At 41.7% G+C, this 20,698-nt stretch overlaps 1 protein-coding gene across 2 annotated transcripts; it reads left to right on the forward strand.

Annotated features, from left to right (window-relative positions):
* Positions 1–5,444: 5,444 nt before the first annotated feature.
* Positions 5,445–18,529, forward strand: SLC38A2 (solute carrier family 38 member 2). 2 transcript variants are annotated; one of them, XM_004765587.3, is made up of 16 exons: positions 5,445–5,723; positions 6,890–7,088; positions 7,419–7,500; positions 7,648–7,763; positions 10,580–10,653; positions 10,746–10,838; positions 10,965–11,046; positions 12,458–12,540; positions 13,000–13,058; positions 13,150–13,317; positions 13,709–13,788; positions 13,900–14,000; positions 14,549–14,673; positions 15,057–15,201; positions 15,315–15,412; positions 16,428–18,529. In XM_004765587.3, exons 2-16 carry the CDS (start codon positions 6,973–6,975, stop codon positions 16,524–16,526), a joined length of 1,521 nt encoding a protein of 506 aa, XP_004765644.1. In that variant the 5' UTR covers positions 5,445–5,723; positions 6,890–6,972; the 3' UTR covers positions 16,527–18,529. The 2 variants fall into 2 exon arrangements, with proteins under 2 accessions (XP_004765644.1, XP_012918470.1); XM_013063016.2 differs by lacking the exons at positions 5,445–5,723; positions 7,648–7,763 and having other exon boundaries at positions 6,947–7,088.
* Positions 18,530–20,698: the final 2,169 nt, after the last annotated feature.

The following is a 20,698-nucleotide window of genomic DNA, read 5'->3' on the forward strand; positions in this document are numbered from 1 at the left end:
CTTTTGGAGTTATTCCACAAAGGGGTCTGGCAGAGAAGCAGGAAGGGGGGAGGTGATAAGCAAACCAATAAGTGATTAAACAGTATGTTTTTATACCATGAAATCAATGCAATAAAAAACGTAGGACAGTGGTGAAATGAAGAATGCACGCAAGGGACAAATTTTTCCAGAATGTCAAAGAATTTTTCCAGAATGTTTTGTTTTGTTTTTGAGGAAGCAACATTTAAACTGAGACCGAAGTGATAAGAAACCACCATACAAAGATCTAGGTAAAGAGATTTCTAGGTGGAAGAAAGAGCACCTACAGAGCCCTGAAAAGGGAATAACTTGGAGTGTTTTAGGGAGAGAAATAAAATCAACTTGGCTAGTATGTGGAGAAAAAAAAAGTACTAGGAGATGAGACCTAGGAGGCTGGCAAGGGCACCACCGAGGCAGGCAAGGGCACAACCTGGTACTGGCATGGTGAGTGAGGAATATGGATTTTATTCTGGGTGTCATGAACAGTCACTGGAGGGCTCAAAGGAAGGGAAATAATTTATTCTTTTAAGCAAGGGATTTGATTTCTGTTCTGACGTTTTTCTGACAGCTAGGTGGAGAATGGAAGCTCAGAGATGAGTTAGACTGTGGCTTTTGCAGTGATCTAGGAGAGAGGTGACAGTCCCTTGGACTAGGACTGGAGCAGTGGAGATGGTCAGAAGTGGCAGGATTCTGAATCTGTTTGGAGGCAGAGCCCTCAAGATTTGCTGATGTATTGGATATTTGAGGAAAAGAATGGCTCAAGATGATCATGGTCAGGGGCGTAAGCTTCCTTATGAATGGTGGTGTTATTTTCCTTTTTTTTTTTTTTTTAATTCGAGAGAGACAGGGAATGAGAGAGAAAGTATGAGAGGGGAGTCAGGGGCAGAGGGAGAAGCAGACTCCCTGCTGAGCAGGGAGCCCCATGTGGAACTCCATCCTGGGACTCTGGGATTGTGACCTGAGCCGAAGGCAGACACCCAACTGACTGAGCCACCCAGGTGCCCCGGTGGTGTTACTTTTCTAACTTGTAAAAATTAAGAGAAGAACAGTTTTGCTAGGGAAATCAAGAGTTCTGCTTTGGCCAGTAGGGGATCAGATAGATGCTCTTTAGCTACACTAGATAGTATGTTTTCTCCTGGTCCTAGAGAAGCTCAAAATTCTTTATTCCTGTATTTATTCACTTAACAAAAATGTATTGTCAGGCACTGTTCGAGGGTCTGGAGCCAACAGCGATCAAAGCAGCTAACTGTAAAACTACAACTGCCAGTCATTTTACTAGCAAAAGTGGGTTTATTATGGAATGGCAGACAATTACAATCTGGTCAGGCAAGCTAGGGCAAAACCACAGGCAAGTCCAACAAACAAATGAGGGGAACCTTATTTTATGGAGAAGAAGGAGAAAGTTGGGAGGGGTTGTTTTGAGCAAAAGTCTATTGGAGAGGGCAGCTGGGTGGCTCAGTGGGTTAAAGCCTTTGCCTTTAGCTCAGGTCATGATCTCAGGGTCTTGGGATCGAGCCCCGCATCTGGCTCTCTGCTCTGCAGGGAGCCTATTTCCTCCTTTCTTTGCCTTACTCTCTGCCTACTTATGATCTCTCTTTCTGTCAAATAAATAAATAAAATCTTAAAAAAAAAAAAGTCTATTGGAGAGAAGCAAGAGTTCGAGTGATGACAATTTCTCATCCACTGATTTACAGGGGTAGTTAATATCTGAAAGAAGATGCAATGTACATCTTCTCATGTTGGGGCCTGTAACTGATGATTCTTTCCACTTGAGGATTCTTCTGTTGGGTCTATAATCAACAATTCTTTTCCTAATTGATGGTGAGTGGTACCAGCACCCCCTACCAGCCTCCCATTCTAGCATCCCAAATCCACATTGGTGAGGTTTCCTTTTATTAATTTTCACAGGATTAAATTCCAGCCTTCACAGAGCTTACATTCTAGTGAGGGAGATAAACAATAAACAAACAAATAAATAAATAAGTATAATTCAGGTAGACATAGGTGTTATAGAGAAAAAACTCATTCAATTCATCTATCTACTCAGAAAGTACCTTCTTTTTACAAGCTACTAGGCTGGGTATGATTAGTCAAATTCTACCCTGAAAAGATACTAACATAAAATCGGTTACACAGACAACACCAAAAGAAGTGCCACAAAAGGATACTGACAAAGCACTAAGTTCAAAGTAGAATGAGATCAGTTTCAAATGGCAGCATCTAATAAAGAAAAATTAATCAAAGTTGTGGTATTTAAGCTGAGCATCAAAGGAAAGATAAAGTTTAGGTATTCAGTAATGGCAGGCAGCTGTCTACCACAAGGAATACTAAAGGATAGGGACAAAAATAGAGGCTAAGTAAGGCCAGCTTGAAGAAAGCCATGAAAGCCAACCTGAGAACAGAACTATTTAGGGGTGCCTGGGTGGTTCAGTCAGTTAAGCCTTTGACTCTCGATTTCTGCCCAGGTCGTGATCACAAGGTTATGATCTCAGGGTTGTGAGATCGAGCCCTGCATCGGGGGCTGCCTGCTCTACAGGGAGTCAGCTTGAGATTCTCTCCCTCTTCCTCTGTACCCACCCCCCAATTAAAAAAAAAAAAAAAAAACAAGGAAGGAAGGAAGCAAACCAGACTATTTGGTTGGAAAGGGAGGCTAGAAAGAAGCATATTTAGTATTTAAGCCTACTTCAGGCAAAGTAAGATGCTGGATAAATAGAATTTTGAAGAACATCCTAAAGACCAAGTTGTTTAATAATCCTTTAGGAACGTCAACTCCTTGTGCCCCCAGGAAACAAAACCCCTGTATTTTATTAAGTAATAATGTTCAAATAATTTGACAGAAGAAAACTACCTTTGCTAGAAAGTTCTAACAATCCACATTGACTGCATTTCTGAAAATCCAAGTTGACAAATGAATATTTGTGATTATTTTTCTGTCTTGGCATGGGTTTGCTTTCAGTAGCTTTCAAAATTCTTTGATCCCAACCCACAGTAAGAAATACATTTTTACATCACAACTCAGAATATATGCATATGTATAAATCAAAATTAAAGTTTTATAGAATAGTATTGAGCATAACTATATCATAGCATAGTGGTATCTTTTATTCTATTTTGTTCTCTGGCACTCAAGGAAAAAAGCTCATAGTAATCCACTGAATTCGTCTCTATCCACCACTGGGTTCCATTCTGCAGTTTGAAAAACATTCCTCTAAAAACAGTAGTTTGGAAATGAAGCAAAATTTTAGCACTTCTAACCAACAAGCATTGAGCAGCACAGACTCCCAGAAATTGGGTAAAGGCACTGTGTCCCATGCATTTTAGCCCAGAGCTTATCAGGCCTCAGTTGGAAGCCACTTGAGTTAACAGATGTGCCTCAGATTGGCCTTTGAAAAACTGGCAAAAGAAAAACAGATGTTTCAATATCTCTGCCAATTTTTTCTTTTTCACCAGTTACTGTTTAGGTTCTAATACGGAGGTCAGAACACGATTACGGTCCTCCCTTCAACACACTGACACACACACACAAACAAACACACACACACACCCTGAATTTTACAGGTTCTCTTAAGCATGTGTTGCCCTACAAACCACCAAAAGTCCAAAGAACAAGAGATCCAGCTGTGAGGGTGCCCCTTGCCAACCAAAACCACCCACCCAGAGGGCTTCCGTAGCCCCTCTGACTGGGCAAGGGGACCCACCTGGATGAAACGGTGGTTTAAGACCTTCTGATTTTTATCAGTTGAAACCCGATATAAAGAAACTTCCAGGGAGTCCTTCCAACCCACCGCTAAGAATGCCCTCCCGACAAGAGTTGATTGGTGTTATTAAGGAGACAATGCAGAAAAAAGGTAAGTGTTTTCCGCCCGGATTGTATGTCAAATGCCAATCCTGACTTGGGGAAGTTCACTCTCTCCCTGGGGTGACCAGACTGCAAACAACCTGGGACAATTTTGAGTACAAGACAGCACAGGTTTAAAAAAGCCCAGCACCACACTGCTTAAAAAACAGTTCGCGCAAAAAAGAGGGGCCCGGCCTGAGGTTCAGTGACTAAGACTTGAGGGATGGTCAGGGGAAAATTGGGCACTAAAGCAAGAAAGAGTATTGTTGAGGTGAGACTGGTCTGACTAGCAGAAGGGGTTGGGCACAGAGAAGTGCAAAGGGGAAAGCGGGTCCTCCGTTGTCAATCATGAACGCTGGTGCAGGCCCAGGACACCCGCAGCCTCACGTGCCACGGAAACAGACAGCTGTACAGATTTCCTCAGGAAAACATTGAAAGCAAAAATTGTGATCACACCCAGCCCTTTCCTCTATGCCCTGCCCAATCTCTCCCACGTCCCCAAAAGGAAGAGAGCAGGAGGTCAAACTCGTTTGTTTATTCATTCATTCAACAAGCATTTCTCCTAAGGGGCCTTTGTTTCCAGCGAAGGGACGGACTCGTGCCTTTCCGCAGCACGGAGGATTCCGCAGCGAAGGGGCCCCCTAGTTGCCTGGCTCAGCAAGACCATATCACCACTGGAAGGGAAGGACCGGCTCGGGAGAAAGCCTCCCAGACCGGCATTCCAGGGGAGCCTGCGCCTTTGTAAATACAGGGGAAGGAAGGCGAGGAGGGCGAGAAAGCTCTCAGATTGGGTCGGGGGTGGTGGAATGAGCGAGATGCGTCTGCAAAAGGAAAACTGGGGACTCCTGCGCCTCCTCAAAAGAGCCGGTCCCCCAACCGGAGGCCTAACCGGGATCCCCTTGCAAGGGGTCTGGCTTCCTGGTCGAGATGCAACATTTCCCCCAGTAGGGTTTTCCACGCTCGTACAGAAAGGATAGACCCAAATACAGCTACCAACGGACCCAATCAGACTAGTTTCTTAGAGTGAAAGCAGGTCTAGATGGAGAAGAAAGAACGAGAACGGAACCGACCATGGAGACCACGTTGCCGCACTAGTCCAAGTTTGCGAGAGAAAAACCCCAAGTAAATCACAAAAATAACAGGCAGGAAAGGGTTGGGTGGGCGGGATGTGTCCCAAAAAGCCTTGAGGAGACAGCAAAGACTGCTGGTAACTCGGACGGAAGGGATTGAGGAGAAGGCTCCGTAAAGACAACCGCATGTGTTGGGCCCCTACCGAGGTTGAAATGAACTGGCCAAGGGAAGCACGGGGGTCTTTCGGGACTGACCGAGGCAGGAGAGAGCGGGGTTTGGCTCTTCCGAACGGTGGGGGCGCCAGCGGGCGGGGCCGGCCGCCCGAGTGGGCCGCGGGGGGAGGAGGGAAAAGGGGGGAGTGGGACAGGGGGCGGAGTCTGCGGGCCCGGGCGGGCCGGGGGCGGAGCCCAGGTAGTGTTGATACACAAAGAGAAGGCACCCGGGCGGCCGCGGCCCCGCCCCCTGACGCGTTCTCCTGGGCGGCCGCTATAACCCGCTGCCGGGCAGGCAGCACCAGAGCAGCCCGACGCCGCCGTCCCGGAGAGCTTTCTCGACTGCACCGCCCGCAGCCGGACCACGCGTTCCCGCAGCCTCGCGCCTTTCCCTCGAGACGGCGGACGCCGGACGATTGGGGCGGCAGCGACTTGCCATTTCCTTTTTTTATTAAAATTATTTTTCCTGCCTATTGCTGGTTTTTTTGTTTTTATTTTTGTTTTACGATTTTTGTTTAGCGGAGAAAAAACCACCGAAGGCGTTTGCGTGACGTTTCCGGGATACAGGAGCGGAGACCACCGAGGTAACGCGGGCGGGGGCGTCTGTGCGGAGGGCGCGGGGCCCGGGCGGGATTGGGGGAGGGGCTCTCGGGAGGGGCCGCGGCGGGAAGGTAGCTGCGGGGTCTGTTTCCTCCGGCGCTGGCGTGTCGGGTCGGCGGGACCCGCCTTCGGTCCCGGCCGGTACGAGGGTCGCCGCCCTTCTCGGGCGGGGGAGGGGCGCGGCGCGGGGGCCGCGTGCCCTCCGGGAGCTGAGCTGCATCCTCCCGTTAGGGGGAGGGGAACCACCCCGGCCCGCGGCTCCGCTGCGGCAAGTCTTGTGACTGATTTGCATTAATAAAAAAATGAGATCGAGGGGGATCTGGTATATGGGGGCAGTGGAGGAAGGTTCGGGCTTCTCGTATACACAGGCCACGATTGGGGAAGACGGCCCCGGAAGATTTGATAATCGGAGATCGATATTGCATCAGTTTCTTTTCCGGGCATAGGAGGGGCCGGCCGGGCGAAAGCGCTCGCGAGCCAAATGCCTGTAGACGAGTGTGCTCGAGGGCACGGGCGTGCGCGTGTAAACAAATCCCCGGCGCCTCTTGTCGCCGGGGAACGGGCTTTCTCCTGTTCTCGGGAGAGGACCCGTGTCAGCTCTTTCTGCCCCGTTTGAGTTCGCTCTCTGCTGCAGAGGCATTTCCTCATCTTGGGACTCCGGGCATGAAAAGATGGATTACGCGCATTGTTGTTGCAAATGCTAGAAACTGGGAGCCGTGCGCCTGGGCTGCACGCACACCTAACCAATGTCTGGGTGGGATGTGTGCCCTGCATGCCTGTGCACGACCAGAGAGGCTGGAGGAAAGCCGAAACAGAGCCCCCGTGCACCCCTCCCCTCCGATTTGGGATAATTGAGAGCGTGCAGTACTAAAGTCCTCTGGAGAGGGGCTTTGGGGTCCGGAGGGCGCGGGCCGTTGCGGGCGCATCGCCGCGGTGGGACCATCTTTGTTCTCCGCGGCTCCGCTGTCTGTACTTTTCCGCCCCTCGGCGCGCCCCCGCCCCTCGCGCTCGGCTGGTACTTTTCCACTCGCCTGGCCGGGGATGAATCAGCCGCGCTGCGCCTCCCGGCGGCGTCACGTGACCACGGCGGGCTGGCGGGCGGGCGGGCGAGCGCTGCAGTCCTGACGCGCCGCCTCTACCTTCTTCGCAGGCAGCCGCGCGGGCCGGTGCACCGCCAAGGACAAAAGGAGCCCAGTGTTCACCGCTGCATCCTCTCTTCCTCCCGGTGCCAGCATGAAGAAAACCGAAATGGGAAGGTTCAATATTTCCCCGGATGAGGACAGCAGCAGCTACAGTTCCAACAGCGATTTCAACTACTCCTACCCCACCAAGCAAGCTGCTCTGAAAAGGTGGGAGAAGTTGTGTGTGTTTTGGGGTTGTTGTGGGGTTTTTTGTTTGTTTTGTTTTGTTTTGTTTTTTGATCGGCTTGCGGGACTTAAGGGTTCTTGACCTGGAATTCTGCTTCGGTTGCTGTAACTTACCGTAGCATCTGGAGCGAGTATAGTCTCTGTAACGAGCATCGATTGTCGCATTGACAGTATCTCTGGTGAAAGTCGACTCCTACTTAACGCTTACGCATTTCAGGGAAGGTGCGTGACAACTGAAGGGCTGTTTGTGTTAAAGCATTCCGTTGTCTGTTTCGAAAAGACTGAGAATTCCTTTTTCCCCCCTTCTCACAGCCATTATGCAGATGTAGATCCTGAAAACCAGAACTTTTTACTTGAATCAAATCTGGGGAAGAAGAAGTATGAAACAGACTTTGTAAGTTGAACATAATAATTTGTGTGTCTTTGGCTTTATGGAGTGAAAGAATAGTTGTACTTTTAGATTTCAATCTAACTTGCCCAAAGCTGGTTTTCTCCATTTAATTATTGTTATATGTTTGGTTATCGTTTTCCCTCTATGTAGCATCCAGGTACTACTTCCTTTGGAATGTCAGTATTTAATCTGAGCAATGCGATTGTGGGCAGTGGAATCCTTGGGCTTTCTTATGCCATGGCTAATACTGGAATTGCTCTTTTTATGTAAGTATGTGTAAGTAGTGAGTCTGCCATGCAGGGCAGTTAATATGATAAAACATAAAACTCTTGGCTCCAGAGACAGAATTTACAGTTGAAATACTTAACTTTAAAATCATTTGTGTGAAATTTAAGATGAGAAACCCAAAAGCCTCCTTGTTGTAATATGTAAACTGCATGATCTCCAGAAAGCCAGTTAGGAAGAAATAGGACAACACTGGAAACTAGTAATTAAATCAAAAGTCATTAAGTCAGTGGGAATAGTTTAAGTGGTAACAGGGTTTGTATATCTAAAAAGAACCATTGATAAATCCATAGTTGTTAGAAATTTTGTTCTGGCAGAATGTTTAGCAAAAAAATACTAATAAGCATGGTACTTCCAACTCAGTTTATAAGTTGACATAGTCTTCCCAAGAACCTTTTCATAAGGCAAACAGACTTTTTAGAATATATAGGGTGTGGTGGTATTTGCTTAACCTGGAACATGCTTGTTCTAAGAAAAGTGAGTCATAATTTTCTGGACACTAAAAAGAAACCCATATGTTGGTTTTTTTTGTTTTTTTTATTTTGGTTCTGTTTTATTCTAATATTTATTTCTTCCAGGTCTGTGTGATTGCCACATGCCATAGCAAAAAAATAAATATTTTAATAAGTACTTGCTTTTAAATGTTCTTTTCCCTAGTTGCCCCGTTAAAATGATTTATTCCTGTGCTCTCTAGCATAAATGCCTAGAATAGGATTTTGGAGCAGTAGAACACTTCCGTGCAGTGGTTCTTAACTGGTGTGGGGTCATTGATTCTCAGATAATTTAATAAGAAAAGTAGGAACCCTGTTTTCCAGGGAGAAGAAGGTACACAACAAAAACACATGCAGATTTGAACGTACATCTTCCATGATATTTGTATCATAGCTGTTAACTTTAAGTACCCTTGGGCTCCTGGTAAGGCAATTTCTGTGGAAGATAGTGTGATTTATTGTGCTGATGAAGAAACCACATCTTACAGGGAGCAGGGAATTGTCCCCTCGTGACACATGGGTGCCATCTACTCAAGTTATTTTCTCCAACAGAATAGAATGCTCATGAAAAGAAAAGACCTTTGCAAAGTTCTACTTTGTGGTGAAATCCTGTACCGAAGTTAAGCCTGGCATTTGAGCATTGGAAGCTAGCAGCTTGCTTCATTAGCATGAAGCTTTTTGAGACCTCCTACTAAGGTGAAGGAATTTACATAGGAAGGACCAGAGAGTGTTTTTATTGGGGAACTTGAATGGCCTCATTGTTAAATACTCCAAAATCCTTCCTGACTCTTAACTGTAAAAACTGGGCGATCTTTAATGCTGCTAGTGTAGTTATAGTTAACATGAGAGAAAATGGCACCTGTTTCATAAGTGAAAACAAAATTCTGACGTTACCCTTGTGCCTTTGAAATTATACTTTAATAAGGTCTATGTGTTTGATTAACCCTTTTAATAAATGATTAAACAAGTGAGTTTTTAATCCCATCAGTATTTTATAATGTGCATTTAGAGGATGTAGAGGTAAATGGGCCAGAAGCCATGTGGCTATCACAGTGTGGTTAAACAACTCTAGCTAACCTTATTAGGCAGACTCAGCCTTAAGCTTGAAAGTGACCTCAAAGGTTATAAAGTCCATTCATCCCTCATTGTAATTTCAGTGTAAGAAAGGAAGACTGAATTTGTCTGCATACTTCAAACATTGTTTTTGGTAAGGCCAATGGTGTCATTTTTCCACCTCTCACTAGGCCCCGTAAAGCTTTTGACATTGGAATGGCAGTTCAATGCCACCACCTGTGTTATAACTAACAGACCTCAATTTCTTTGCCAGATCTTATATGGTACCGGATTTGGTTTTCCTTTACAGAATTCAGGAAAAGTAATGGTCTTGTTTGCAGAGTTTTCAATGGGTTTTCCTGAGGTTTTTTTTGTTGTTGTTGTTTTTAATAGAAAAAAAATCCACATTTTCCTTAGCTTTCCCAGGAGGGGAGGAAAGTAAATCTGCAATGAGAGAGAACTTGTATCTTTAAAGGAAAACTAAGTGACACTGGGGAACCTCTAGTTTCCCCTAGTCTTTTTGTTGTTGTTGTTCCACCCAGTGGAGCCAAGAGCAACCCCAGTCAGACTGATAGGCTACTTGTTCTAGCACAGGCATTGTTTAACTTCATCATAATACTGGGCCTGTATTCCACACCATGGCGTGCAATACAGTACATCATCCCAGTGCTTACTTCTTTAACTTTTGCCTAATTGTTCTAAAGCTGTGCCCGATGCTTCCAATGTTGGTATCTCACTCCCTTCCTAGTCCCATTCCTCTTCTTATTTACATAGTCCAAGTGGTCTCAGGGTCTTTCCTGAACCTGTCTCAGTTGGATTTCACAAGTGCCTCATGTGCTACATTTTTACTGACAGGCATCATTTTACAGATAAAAGGAACCTTAAAATGCAGAGAAGTGGCAAGAATACAGTTAAATATTTTGGTGCCAGAACCAGATTCTAGGTCTCATAACTCCACCACCTTAAAGTTCAGCTTTCCTGGGTTTCCCGACATGCTTGGTGCAGCGGGTAAACCCTTGCTCTTAACCAGTACCTTGGAGCTAACACCTGAGACACGATGCAGGTTTTTAATACCAGGTTAAGGGAAGATGTTGACGCTAGCCAGGATGGTGAGCACCAGTTCTTAGGGGCTTTCTATCTATCTATCTAGCACAGAAATATTAGGACATAATGTTTTGATAACAAGCACAAGAATTGCCTTTACATATAGCTGTGCTTATGTATAACCCTGTGCCTTTTCCTTCTCTCATCAGAATCCTCCTGACATTTGTGTCAATATTTTCCCTGTATTCTGTTCATCTCCTTCTAAAGACTGCCAATGAAGGAGGTATGGTAGCACTCTTGATACTTCTAAAACAGTTATGCCTGTCAGGATTTTCTTCGTTCGTTCCTTCATGCTTCTGTGTTCTTCTATTTTAGGGTCTTTATTATACGAACAGTTGGGACATAAAGCATTTGGATTAGTTGGAAAGCTTGCAGCCTCTGGATCAATTACAATGCAGAACATTGGAGGTGAGAATTTTTTAAAAGGTCATTTGGGTAGACTTTTTACTCTTTGTAGCAGAGTGGTGACACGTTACTTTTGGTGTCACATGCCACATTTTGCACTTGTAATGGTATAATTTTGTTTTCCTCCAGCTATGTCAAGCTACCTCTTCATAGTGAAATATGAGTTACCTTTGGTGATCCAGGCATTAATGAACATTGAAGATACAACTGGGTAGGTGCTAAGTAAGGTTACTCATAAGAAAAATTATAGTCTAACATGATTAGATACATTTTATCAAAGTTGAATACAAAATACTTAGCAATTATTTTTTGTAAATGTTCCTCTTAAAATTGACCAAGAAGTCCCTCATAGACTGATTTGAAGTCGTAAGAATGAAAGACCAAAGACTGAAGCTCATGCTGTAATTCTGGATAATAATTTCTCTAACCTGTGTGTGAAAGCAGGTTTTCTTAACTTTCTTTTGGTATTTGTTCTCTAAGAAATTGTAGCAGAGAAACACAAAATCTAACCTAAGTCAGGTTGAAGCTTTGAATTACATTACAAATCAGTCCTGTCTGATTTTTCATAAATTTGAAATTCTTAAAACTTAATCTGTTCAAATGCATAAGACCAGAAAATGTATGGCCACGTTGTAGAAACCTTATCCTTGTAGCACAGTTATTCCTCCCAGTGGACTAACAGGTTTTTATCTAGAGTAAACATGGGGAAGGGCAATTTACTTCCCCACTTACTTACAGCTCCTTATCTCAAAATAGAGAAGTGTGGTTATCTCTTTGGCTTTAGAAATTTAATAAGCTGATCTTTAAACATTAGTTTTCTGTGGGGTCTTTGTTGCTGAAGTAAGTAAGTGTAGTGGAATTCACAGGACAATTAGAATTTGAAAATAGTGATTTAAGAGAGGGTATGGTTGATTATCTAGGAAGGAAAAGACATTGTTAAAACTCTTATAGGAGACATGGGTAATATTTTCTCTAAGTTCAGAAGAGACCTTTTGACTGTTTTTGGAGTCAAGGTGGGTCAAGGTATCACAACATAACTCTTGACTATCTGGAATAAATCCTGGTTTGGGGGGGATTGGGTTTTGTTGTTTGTCTTTGCCTATGTGTTCTACCTAAGTATGAGAAGATTTCCTTGTTGAAGTGTTTAATAATTCCACTTGCTAATAAGCGTCTAAAAGAAACTTGTTTTAAATTTCCTTGTTTCTCGCATTAAAAATTGTAAGCCAAAGCTATAACCGAGTTGGTATACAATTCTTCTAAAAATGCTGAAAGATAAGATTACTGACTTAACAATGCTGCTTTGTTCCCTACATTAGTATCAAGCCTTTAAGAAGCATTTTATGTTATGAATCAGCTGGCAGCCTTCCCAGAGCAAACAGTGGGACAAAAGTTATACTGTTCATACCCCATTTCTAACCTGAGTGAATATTGAGCTAGCACACAGCTAGAAGTTTATGCCTCTATAGGCTTTTTGTGAATAAGCAGTGCTTTTTCCAGACCTGCCGTTTTTTGTGTTTATTTTTATAGTGTCTCTATGAAATGAGTCCAGTAAGAAGAGGTGTGTAGTATCTTGGGAATTTTCATGATTGGTTTTGACCTTGTGTTTCTTTTCTTTAATTCAGATTGTGGTATCTGAACGGTGACTATTTGGTTTTGCTGGTGTCGCTGGTGCTCATTCTTCCTTTGTCCCTGCTGAGAAATTTAGGTGAGTAAACCCATCTCTAAAGAGAACTGAAATGAGCCTATCACTAGCTAGTTGGCTATCTCTTAATAGAAACTGAAAGCTAAAAAGCTCCCCAAAACAGGACTTTGGGAGCTGCCACGTACACATGTGTAGGCCTTTTCAAAATCCTAACAGTGGCTACCAGATGGGCTGGCCTTTTCAAAATCCTAACAGTGGCTACCAGGATGGGCTGGGATATTTTGACACTTGATAATATTTGTGCTTTATAAATAGTAATAACACAAAATGAAAGTTTCTATTATTTTAGTTATTAGCAAGCTTTGTTAAGTAATTCTATACCTTAGTACCTAAGAATTAGAAATTTAATATTGTATTCATTACTAAAGACTTTCAGACAGAATTGAGTTACTGCCTAAAAGTTGAGAAAATCTTTTTGCCTGAAATGTGTTATATTGAAGCAATAATTTCTGCGTCCTACAGGATATTTGGGATATACCAGTGGCCTTTCCTTATTGTGTATGATGTTCTTCCTGATTGTGGTAGGTATATTTCTTCTTTAAAGCTAGAGATTGGTTTATGAGCCCAGTCAGGTTATTCAGTTTAACAAATGCAAAAATAATCCGTTTTCAGGTGATTTGCAAGAAATTTCAGATTCCTTGCCCTGTGGAAGTTGGCTTGATAATTAATGAGACCCTAAACAGCACCTTAACCCAGCCGACGGCTTTTACACCTGAGATGGTATTTAATATGACGGACGATGATTCTTGCAGACCACGTTATTTTATCTTCAACTCACAGGTGACTAAATGTAGTTTTTCTTAAGATTTTTAGGGAAGAAGAGAGGGATACTAGCCCCTGGAAATTTAAAAATAACTCCCAAGGCAAAAGGAGGAGGGGTAGTATAGCTACTCTTTAGAAAACATGAGTAGCTGGTTACTGAATTATTGAAGACTGAGAAGAAAATGTTAGATTATATCTTAAAATGGATGGAGAACTGAAATGAAATGATGTTAATAATTGACACCTTCTGAGGTTAGGATATTGATCACACTTAGTGAGAGATTAGAAGAAGGAAAACTTTAAGGGTTTGATGCTAAAATTCATTACTCTAAAAACACAAACTGCAGACCTGTGATGACCCAAATGTGTTACATGAGGATTTTAAGTAAATGTTTCACGTTTTTTACAGACTGTCTATGCGGTTCCAATTTTGACCTTTTCATTTGTCTGTCATCCTGCTATCCTTCCCATTTACGAAGAACTCAAAGGGTGAGTGCTCTTTTTTTATGTAAATTCATTGGGAAAGTTAGAAGAACATTTGATTACTGCTTATAACTATTGCTCAAGTATATATCTGTATTTTTCTTTGAATTTACATAGCCGCAGCCGTAGAAGAATGATGAATGTGTCCAAGATTTCATTTTTTGCCATGTTTCTCATGTACCTGCTTGCTGCCCTCTTTGGATACCTGACATTTTATGGTAAATAATGTTTAGCTTTCAGAAACACTTCATGAAGTAAAATTGATACTTGCGCATGTATAATCTATCACTTAAATTCCATGTTTCGGTGTATTTCCTAGTTGGAATGAGAAACTGAATTTAGAGCTGAGAATTTCCTATAGTCTTTAATCAGTAATTTCTAAAGCCCAGGGTCCTATCTTAGCCATTTGGTGGCATTCATACGGTACGCTTCCATCTGGGTTTATGCTATCTCCTTTTCCAGTCATCTTCACATTCTACAACACAAACTGTAAGCCAGACCATGGGATTTAGCTATGTAGCTCCTGTTGTTTTTGATGAGGGTCATGTGGCTAAATCTCTACTTGGTATTTAGGAAAATTTTCCTTCAATGTTATTTTAATTGCATTAATCCTAATTCCAAATTAATCTTCTTAGCCTCATAGTTTATACCCGTTTTGTGAGTAGCTAATAATTTTGTTGCGTATTTGCTGTAAGTTAGATTTCCCACCTAATCTCTAGAGGAAACCGCTCACTTGAAGCTTTTTTTCCTTTGTCTTTCCCCATAGAACATGTTGAATCAGAGTTGCTTCATACCTACTCTACAGTCATGGGAACTGATATTCTTCTTCTCATTGTTCGTTTGGCTGTGCTAGTGGCTGTCACCCTGACGGTACCAGTAGTCATCTTCCCAGTAAGTGGTCACCTGCCCTCCTTCCGCTCACCAGGAATGAGGTTTTAAACATGTGAAGACTTGTGAGATTTTCTTCTTCTGTAAGAAGGGAAACGCTTTTAGAGCAATACCAAGTTGATGGTGGTTTTGAAGGGATTATTTAAAATACTTTGTAGGTTTTTAAAGCATTCTGAGTATATTTTCCGTAATTGAAGACCTAAAGTGATCTTTTAATGTTCAGATATTAAGGAAACGGCAGTAGAAGAAGGGGCACAATTTAAGTATTTAGAAAGTTGGGGTTTTTAAGTTTTTTTTAAAGATACAGCCCCTGTTATTTGGGGATTTTTTTTCCCCCATTAATTTAAAGCTGGAATTTTTATCTCTCTCTTTGTTTGCTTTTGCAGATCCGGAGTTCTGTAACTCACCTGCTGTGTGCAGCAAAAGATTTCAGTTGGTGGCGTCATAGTATCATAACCGTGTCTATCCTGGCATTTACCAATTTGCTTGTCATCTTTGTCCCAACAATTAGAGATATCTTTGGTTTCATCGGTAAGTTTTAGAAAGTGTCAGAGTCCTTTATCACATCAGCGATTTTAAAGTTTAAAAAAGGAATGGCCAGTGATTCACTGAATTCTCAAGAAGTGGTCTGTGTTCTTTTTCAGGGGCATCTGCAGCTGCTATGTTGATCTTTATTCTGCCATCTGCCTTTTATATCAAGTTAGTGAAGAAAGAACCTATGAAATCTGTACAAAAGATTGGGGTGAGTGAGCTGTTCAGACTTACAGAAACAGTCGTGATCTTCTAAAACTAGAATTACCTGATTTTAGTCCCTTAGTTCTACTTCTTAGTTTCTAGTGTATATTTCTTTAATGGTGATCTTCACAGATGGAAGATTGGGGCAGGAAAGGTGGAAGACAGTTCGCCTTCGAATATAGGCCTAAGTTAATTACAAGAAAGCAGTTGAGATATTTCAGAGGTAGGAGCACAGATAAAGAGTGTATGTGCAGTGTGGAGGTGCTCAGTCAGCGTCCCGCATTAGTGGAGCTGGTATTTGTCTTGCTGCCCACTTCGACACTTACATGGGCCTTCAAACTGTCTTCAAAGCAAGGAGCCAGGGGGAGGAGGGCTATACCTATACTTTAAAATAATAAAATGAACTTTAAAGTGTAATACAGCTGATTTTACAAAGAACATGATAATGTTAACTACAGAAGGTCCTGGGGGGGGGGGAGGTTATTTAGCAAAAAGACTGCCTTTCGGTCCTCACCCTGCTACAGTTCTAGTCTGATTAAAACACTAGAATTGTTTATAATTCTATATAATTCAGCTGTATTCTTGTTTTATTCAGAATACATAGTGGCAGTAACTGAAGGGGGTAGAAAAGCTCTGGCTTTGACCAGGCTGTGTTTTAGGATGACTTCGGTTTGATATTGTGACTTAAAATTTTTGAAGTTTTAAGAAATGTGAGAAGCAAACAAAAAACTAGTCCCGTTCTGCTTACGACGTGAAGTAGTTCATTCCGTAAAGAAAAGTATTTACATTTCTGTCTGAAACAAAGGAATGAGAAAGCAAATTTGGGGAAGATTTCAAAAACCGAGTTATTTTGTACTGTAGGTAAGCTCTTGATAACTTAAGACAGTTATCTGAGCAAGGTAAAAGTGTAGCCCTGTAAATACATCATTTCAGTGATTTCAAGCCCATTTTTAAAAGTAGGAAGGAATGTTCACGGGTATGTCTTCTGCTGGCTGATGAGTTTGTCTCTATGCTTGTTGCAGGCTGTGTTCTTCCTGTTAAGTGGCATAGTCGTGATGACCGGAAGCATGGCCTTGATTGTTCTGGATTGGGTACACGATGCCCACGGAGGTGGCCATTAACTGGTGCCGCTGAAACCCCGCTAGTCCACTTGATGCCAGTGTTGAGTCAACTCTCAACTTACTATGAAATTTCACCTAATGTTTTCAGTTTCACTTCCTTTTGAAGTGCAGATTCCTCGCTGGTTCTTCTGAGTGCAGAATAAGTGAACTTTTTTTTTTTCTTTTTAAAGAAACTATTCTGTATGATAGAAATGGATATGAACAACCAAACCACGAGTCTCGGGTTAATGGAAGTGACAATTTTATTCCATTCCAGAGAATGGACGAACTCTTTAACTTTATCAAGCCACATGGTTGGCTGTGTCATTGTTTAACTTGGATATTTTATGATTTTACTTGAATGTGCCTAATGGAACCATTCGATGTGAGAAACAATTCTTATTAATTTACAGCAAAGTATTGAAATAACCATTGAGAAAAACACTATTATTTTTTTGTACCAAAAATATTTTAAGACCTCAGAAGCACTATTTTACTTTTAAAAAAAGTTGCTTTCTTTTTAAACTTTATCCAAAAACAATTGTCAACAAATTCCATAAGAAAAAACCATTGGTGTTTAAAAACAAATATTAGTATGGTGAAATGATTTGCCTTTTTGTAGGCATAATAAGCCAAATACTTTTTTTAACCCAAAAAAATTTTTAGAGAAAATGATGTAGACAAATTGTACCATGAATAGGAGCGTAGTTTTTTCCATTCAGACTTCACCGTTAAAGAATAAATAACTGATGGATTATATTGCTATACCAAATCAGATGAACTCGTTCATCACTTTTCTTCTCTGGCCCCAATTAATTTATTTCATTCAGACTGAAATACACTTATGGCTTCAATCTATTAGAATGGAAGATACAAAGCAGTGGGAAGTAAAATAACTAATTTTGAGGTACCAAATAGTGCAATTGGGTAAAACAGGGTTTATTCAGTTGCATCTGTCTCCAGAGCTGTATTGACAGCTCTGGGGGGGGGTTTTGTTTTTGTTTTTGTTTTGGGCCAGCCCTTTTTTTGACATTGCTTCCAGCAGTGGGAAATGGGCATTTGATGGCTATAGGCCAAAACTATTCTATCCAGAGAGTACAACTTTTTGCAATGTTCATCTACTGCTGGAAGTGGGAATTACTTGATAATGTATGGCTTAGTTGTGTTCTTGTTTTGTCTACAGTAGAGGTCTAATTCACAGGTTACACCGGTATTTGGTATAAGTTCTCTTCAGACAGGCCACTGGGTTTTCTCATGCAGTAAGTTTTAAAACTCCTTTGCACTGGATTGTCATCTCATTCTTGTACAACACAGAATTATTTGTTTACATCCAACAGATGGTTAGCTAGGGAAAACAGTGCATCCTGAGTGTAAGTAGTTGGTCCAACTGCATGTTCATCCTTCCATTTCAGTGCCAGTTAGAAGTGAAAAAATCACGTGGCTTTAAGAGCACATTTATTGTACGTTATGGTGTATGGTGAATATATTAAATAATGTGGTACTTTGCTCATCAGGCATCATGTCTAATATCTAATACACATAATTCCATTAGTGGTTGAGGGAAGCAAATAATGGAATCATCAATTGGCCTCTGGCTCTAAGGTTTCCTCTTAAACTCCGCATTTTTAGTTTTAGGTAGGGGCCAGAAACATGGCAGACATGGTTTTTGTTACACATTCTTGTATTATATGTGACTAAATTACAGACAGGATATGTCTGTGAAGACCCTTGTGGAACTGGAAGACGTCTTGTAGTGCTACATTGGGTGAAACCAATGGTCCATTTGTGTTCCTACAAAAATAACATGATTGGGGACCATCCAGAAAGGCAGTGAGAAGATGGATTCTACGGCGCTGCTTTCATTTAATTGGGTTTTAGCACTCACTCCCTTCAGATTCAGAACCTCACCTCTAGTTCAGACCAAGAATTGGCACTTCTGCTTGAGTTCCTGGAAGAATTGCTGATTTTGTATCTGAGACCTGCCAGGAAGTACCAAGTAGAATTGTTTTCTACAGTTTACATCCTTTTCATGTGGGAGAAACTACCGTGGCAACCAGGAAGGAACAGAAAAAAGGAATTTTCTTCTCACAGCAAATTGACGTGGGGAGGCTCGTTCAATCCTCTTTTGGCTGTTGGAGTTTCAAAACAAACTGCCTAGGGTAAATTCCATTGCATGGTTTTCTTGGAGCTATCTTGTCTGCCTTGAGGTTCCTAAAACAGTGAATTCCCATTAATGAGCAGTCTTCAGTATTAAAACCACTGTCTTGTCACCTCATTTTGCATTACTGTCTTCCGTGGATGTTTCAGTTATAATTGTAATGTTATTTATAGAACAGCATTAATCCATTAAAGCTAACCTATTTTTCAATATTTATGATAATCTGTACATACATTGTCTGTCCATATGTATTTGTAATATATAATGTATATAATGTCAGGTTTGGGTCTTGGGTTCAAGTGTATATATTCCTGTAAGTTTCTTAACTGCATTTTGATGAACTCAAATGTATCTATAAGAATTGTCCCAAAAAGTACCTGTACAGAGATTTCAATATAAACAAATTGACTAATTATGTAAACACTAAGAATTTAAAATATTGTTTAAATTGTATTTGCAATAAACAGACTGGATGAACATCACATTTTTTCATGAAAACTTGGTGCAAATTCAGATCTCTTATTTAAAATTTAAATAAGGTCTAATTTTCAAAATGCAGTAGTTTCAAAATGTGATCTAGTGTAATGAAATCAAATGTGATCTAATGTAATGAAAGATCTTTGAGAAACCTGGGTGTGTTAGCTTTCTGTATATAGTGTAAATACCCCCACTGTACTGTTAGAGGCCAGCGGTTCCAATAGGACTTGTTGGCAAAGAGTGCTACACCGTTTCAATGAAACAATGTATGTTTTAACTGAACTAAAATAAATCCATGCTTAATCCTGAGTAGCAGTGTTTTCTTTGAGGTCGGGGGATAATGTGTCTGGTGACACATCAGAGCTTATTAGGCCCCCCATGAGGGAAATTCTAATGAAGGGCATGGTGAGAAAAAAGTTTTCCTAAAGTTTGCAACATGTGAGAAGGAATACAAAGAAAACGGTAAAGGGCACCTCAAGGACCTAGGGTTGGGCCTACCGTAGGTGTGCCAGTAGTGCATCAGAATCATCCGGGAGCTGTTTAAAAAATGTGCCTGTGGTAGTCTTAATTCCACTGGTCTGGAAGGCAGCCCAGTTTTATTTCCCCCTCACCCAAGTCCTACCCAGGTGATGCAGAGGCACAGGTGAAAGTAAAGGGCACTGAGAAAGGTCTAGAAGTCTGGGGAATTCAGCTGAGGTGCTCCAGTCCAGGGAAGAAGAGGAAGCCTTGTTGTGGCAGAGCCATCGTAGGCAAGCTGAGGTTTATCTGACTGGGTACTAGATAAAGCTAGCTATGAGGGGGCTTGCTAAGACACACAAGGTAGTGGTCGGGAATGGCCTACTGAGCCTTGGAAGCTTAAGGGCATATGCAGTGAGGGCTGAAACAAAAAGGAAGATACCTCAGAGTAGCAGGTATGATTGGGAGTGGTTGCAAAGGCAAGTGAAATTTTCTGCAAGAGAATAATCCGGTAGCAATGGTCAAGACAGTTATTTGTGGTTAGAAAATAGAGCAGAATTTGTGACACACCTGAACTGAAGAAGAAAAGGCTTAGCGGGTTGTTGCTCCTCTGAGAAGTTTTAATTGAATGCCTACTGCATACAACTAACATGCCCAAGGAAAAGAGGGTGGGGTTCTGTGTCAGACTCCAGTTGTAACAGAATCCATACACTTTGAATTAGCCACTCTAAAGAAATGATATCAAAATGAAGCAGAATGCCGATTAATCTGAAATAAATATATTTATTTCAAATATATCTATATCAAGGGGTGAAAATGCAGTTCTCTAACCAGGGAAATACCAAAAGATATTTCCAGTAAACCTGAGGAATATTCTAGGAATGTTCTAACTGAAGAACTAGAGTAGTCTGTCCTGACTTGGAGAATACTTTTTTCCTGGACAATTGGCTTAGATAAGCTTCTGGTGAGAGTAAAGAAAATCTATTTAAATTAGCTTAAGCAAAAATGGTGCAGGGGAAAAGAGAACTTAGCAGGAGATCAGGTTCCTCAGAGAATTAGAAGATAAACAGCCTTCCCAAGGGTCAAATGCTGGATTTGTCCA

Source organism: Mustela putorius, unplaced genomic scaffold, assembly GCF_011764305.1.
Source record: "Mustela putorius furo isolate JIRA1106 unplaced genomic scaffold, ASM1176430v1.1 tig00537227_pilon_pilon_pilon, whole genome shotgun sequence".
NCBI lineage: Eukaryota > Metazoa > Chordata > Mammalia > Carnivora > Mustelidae > Mustela > Mustela putorius.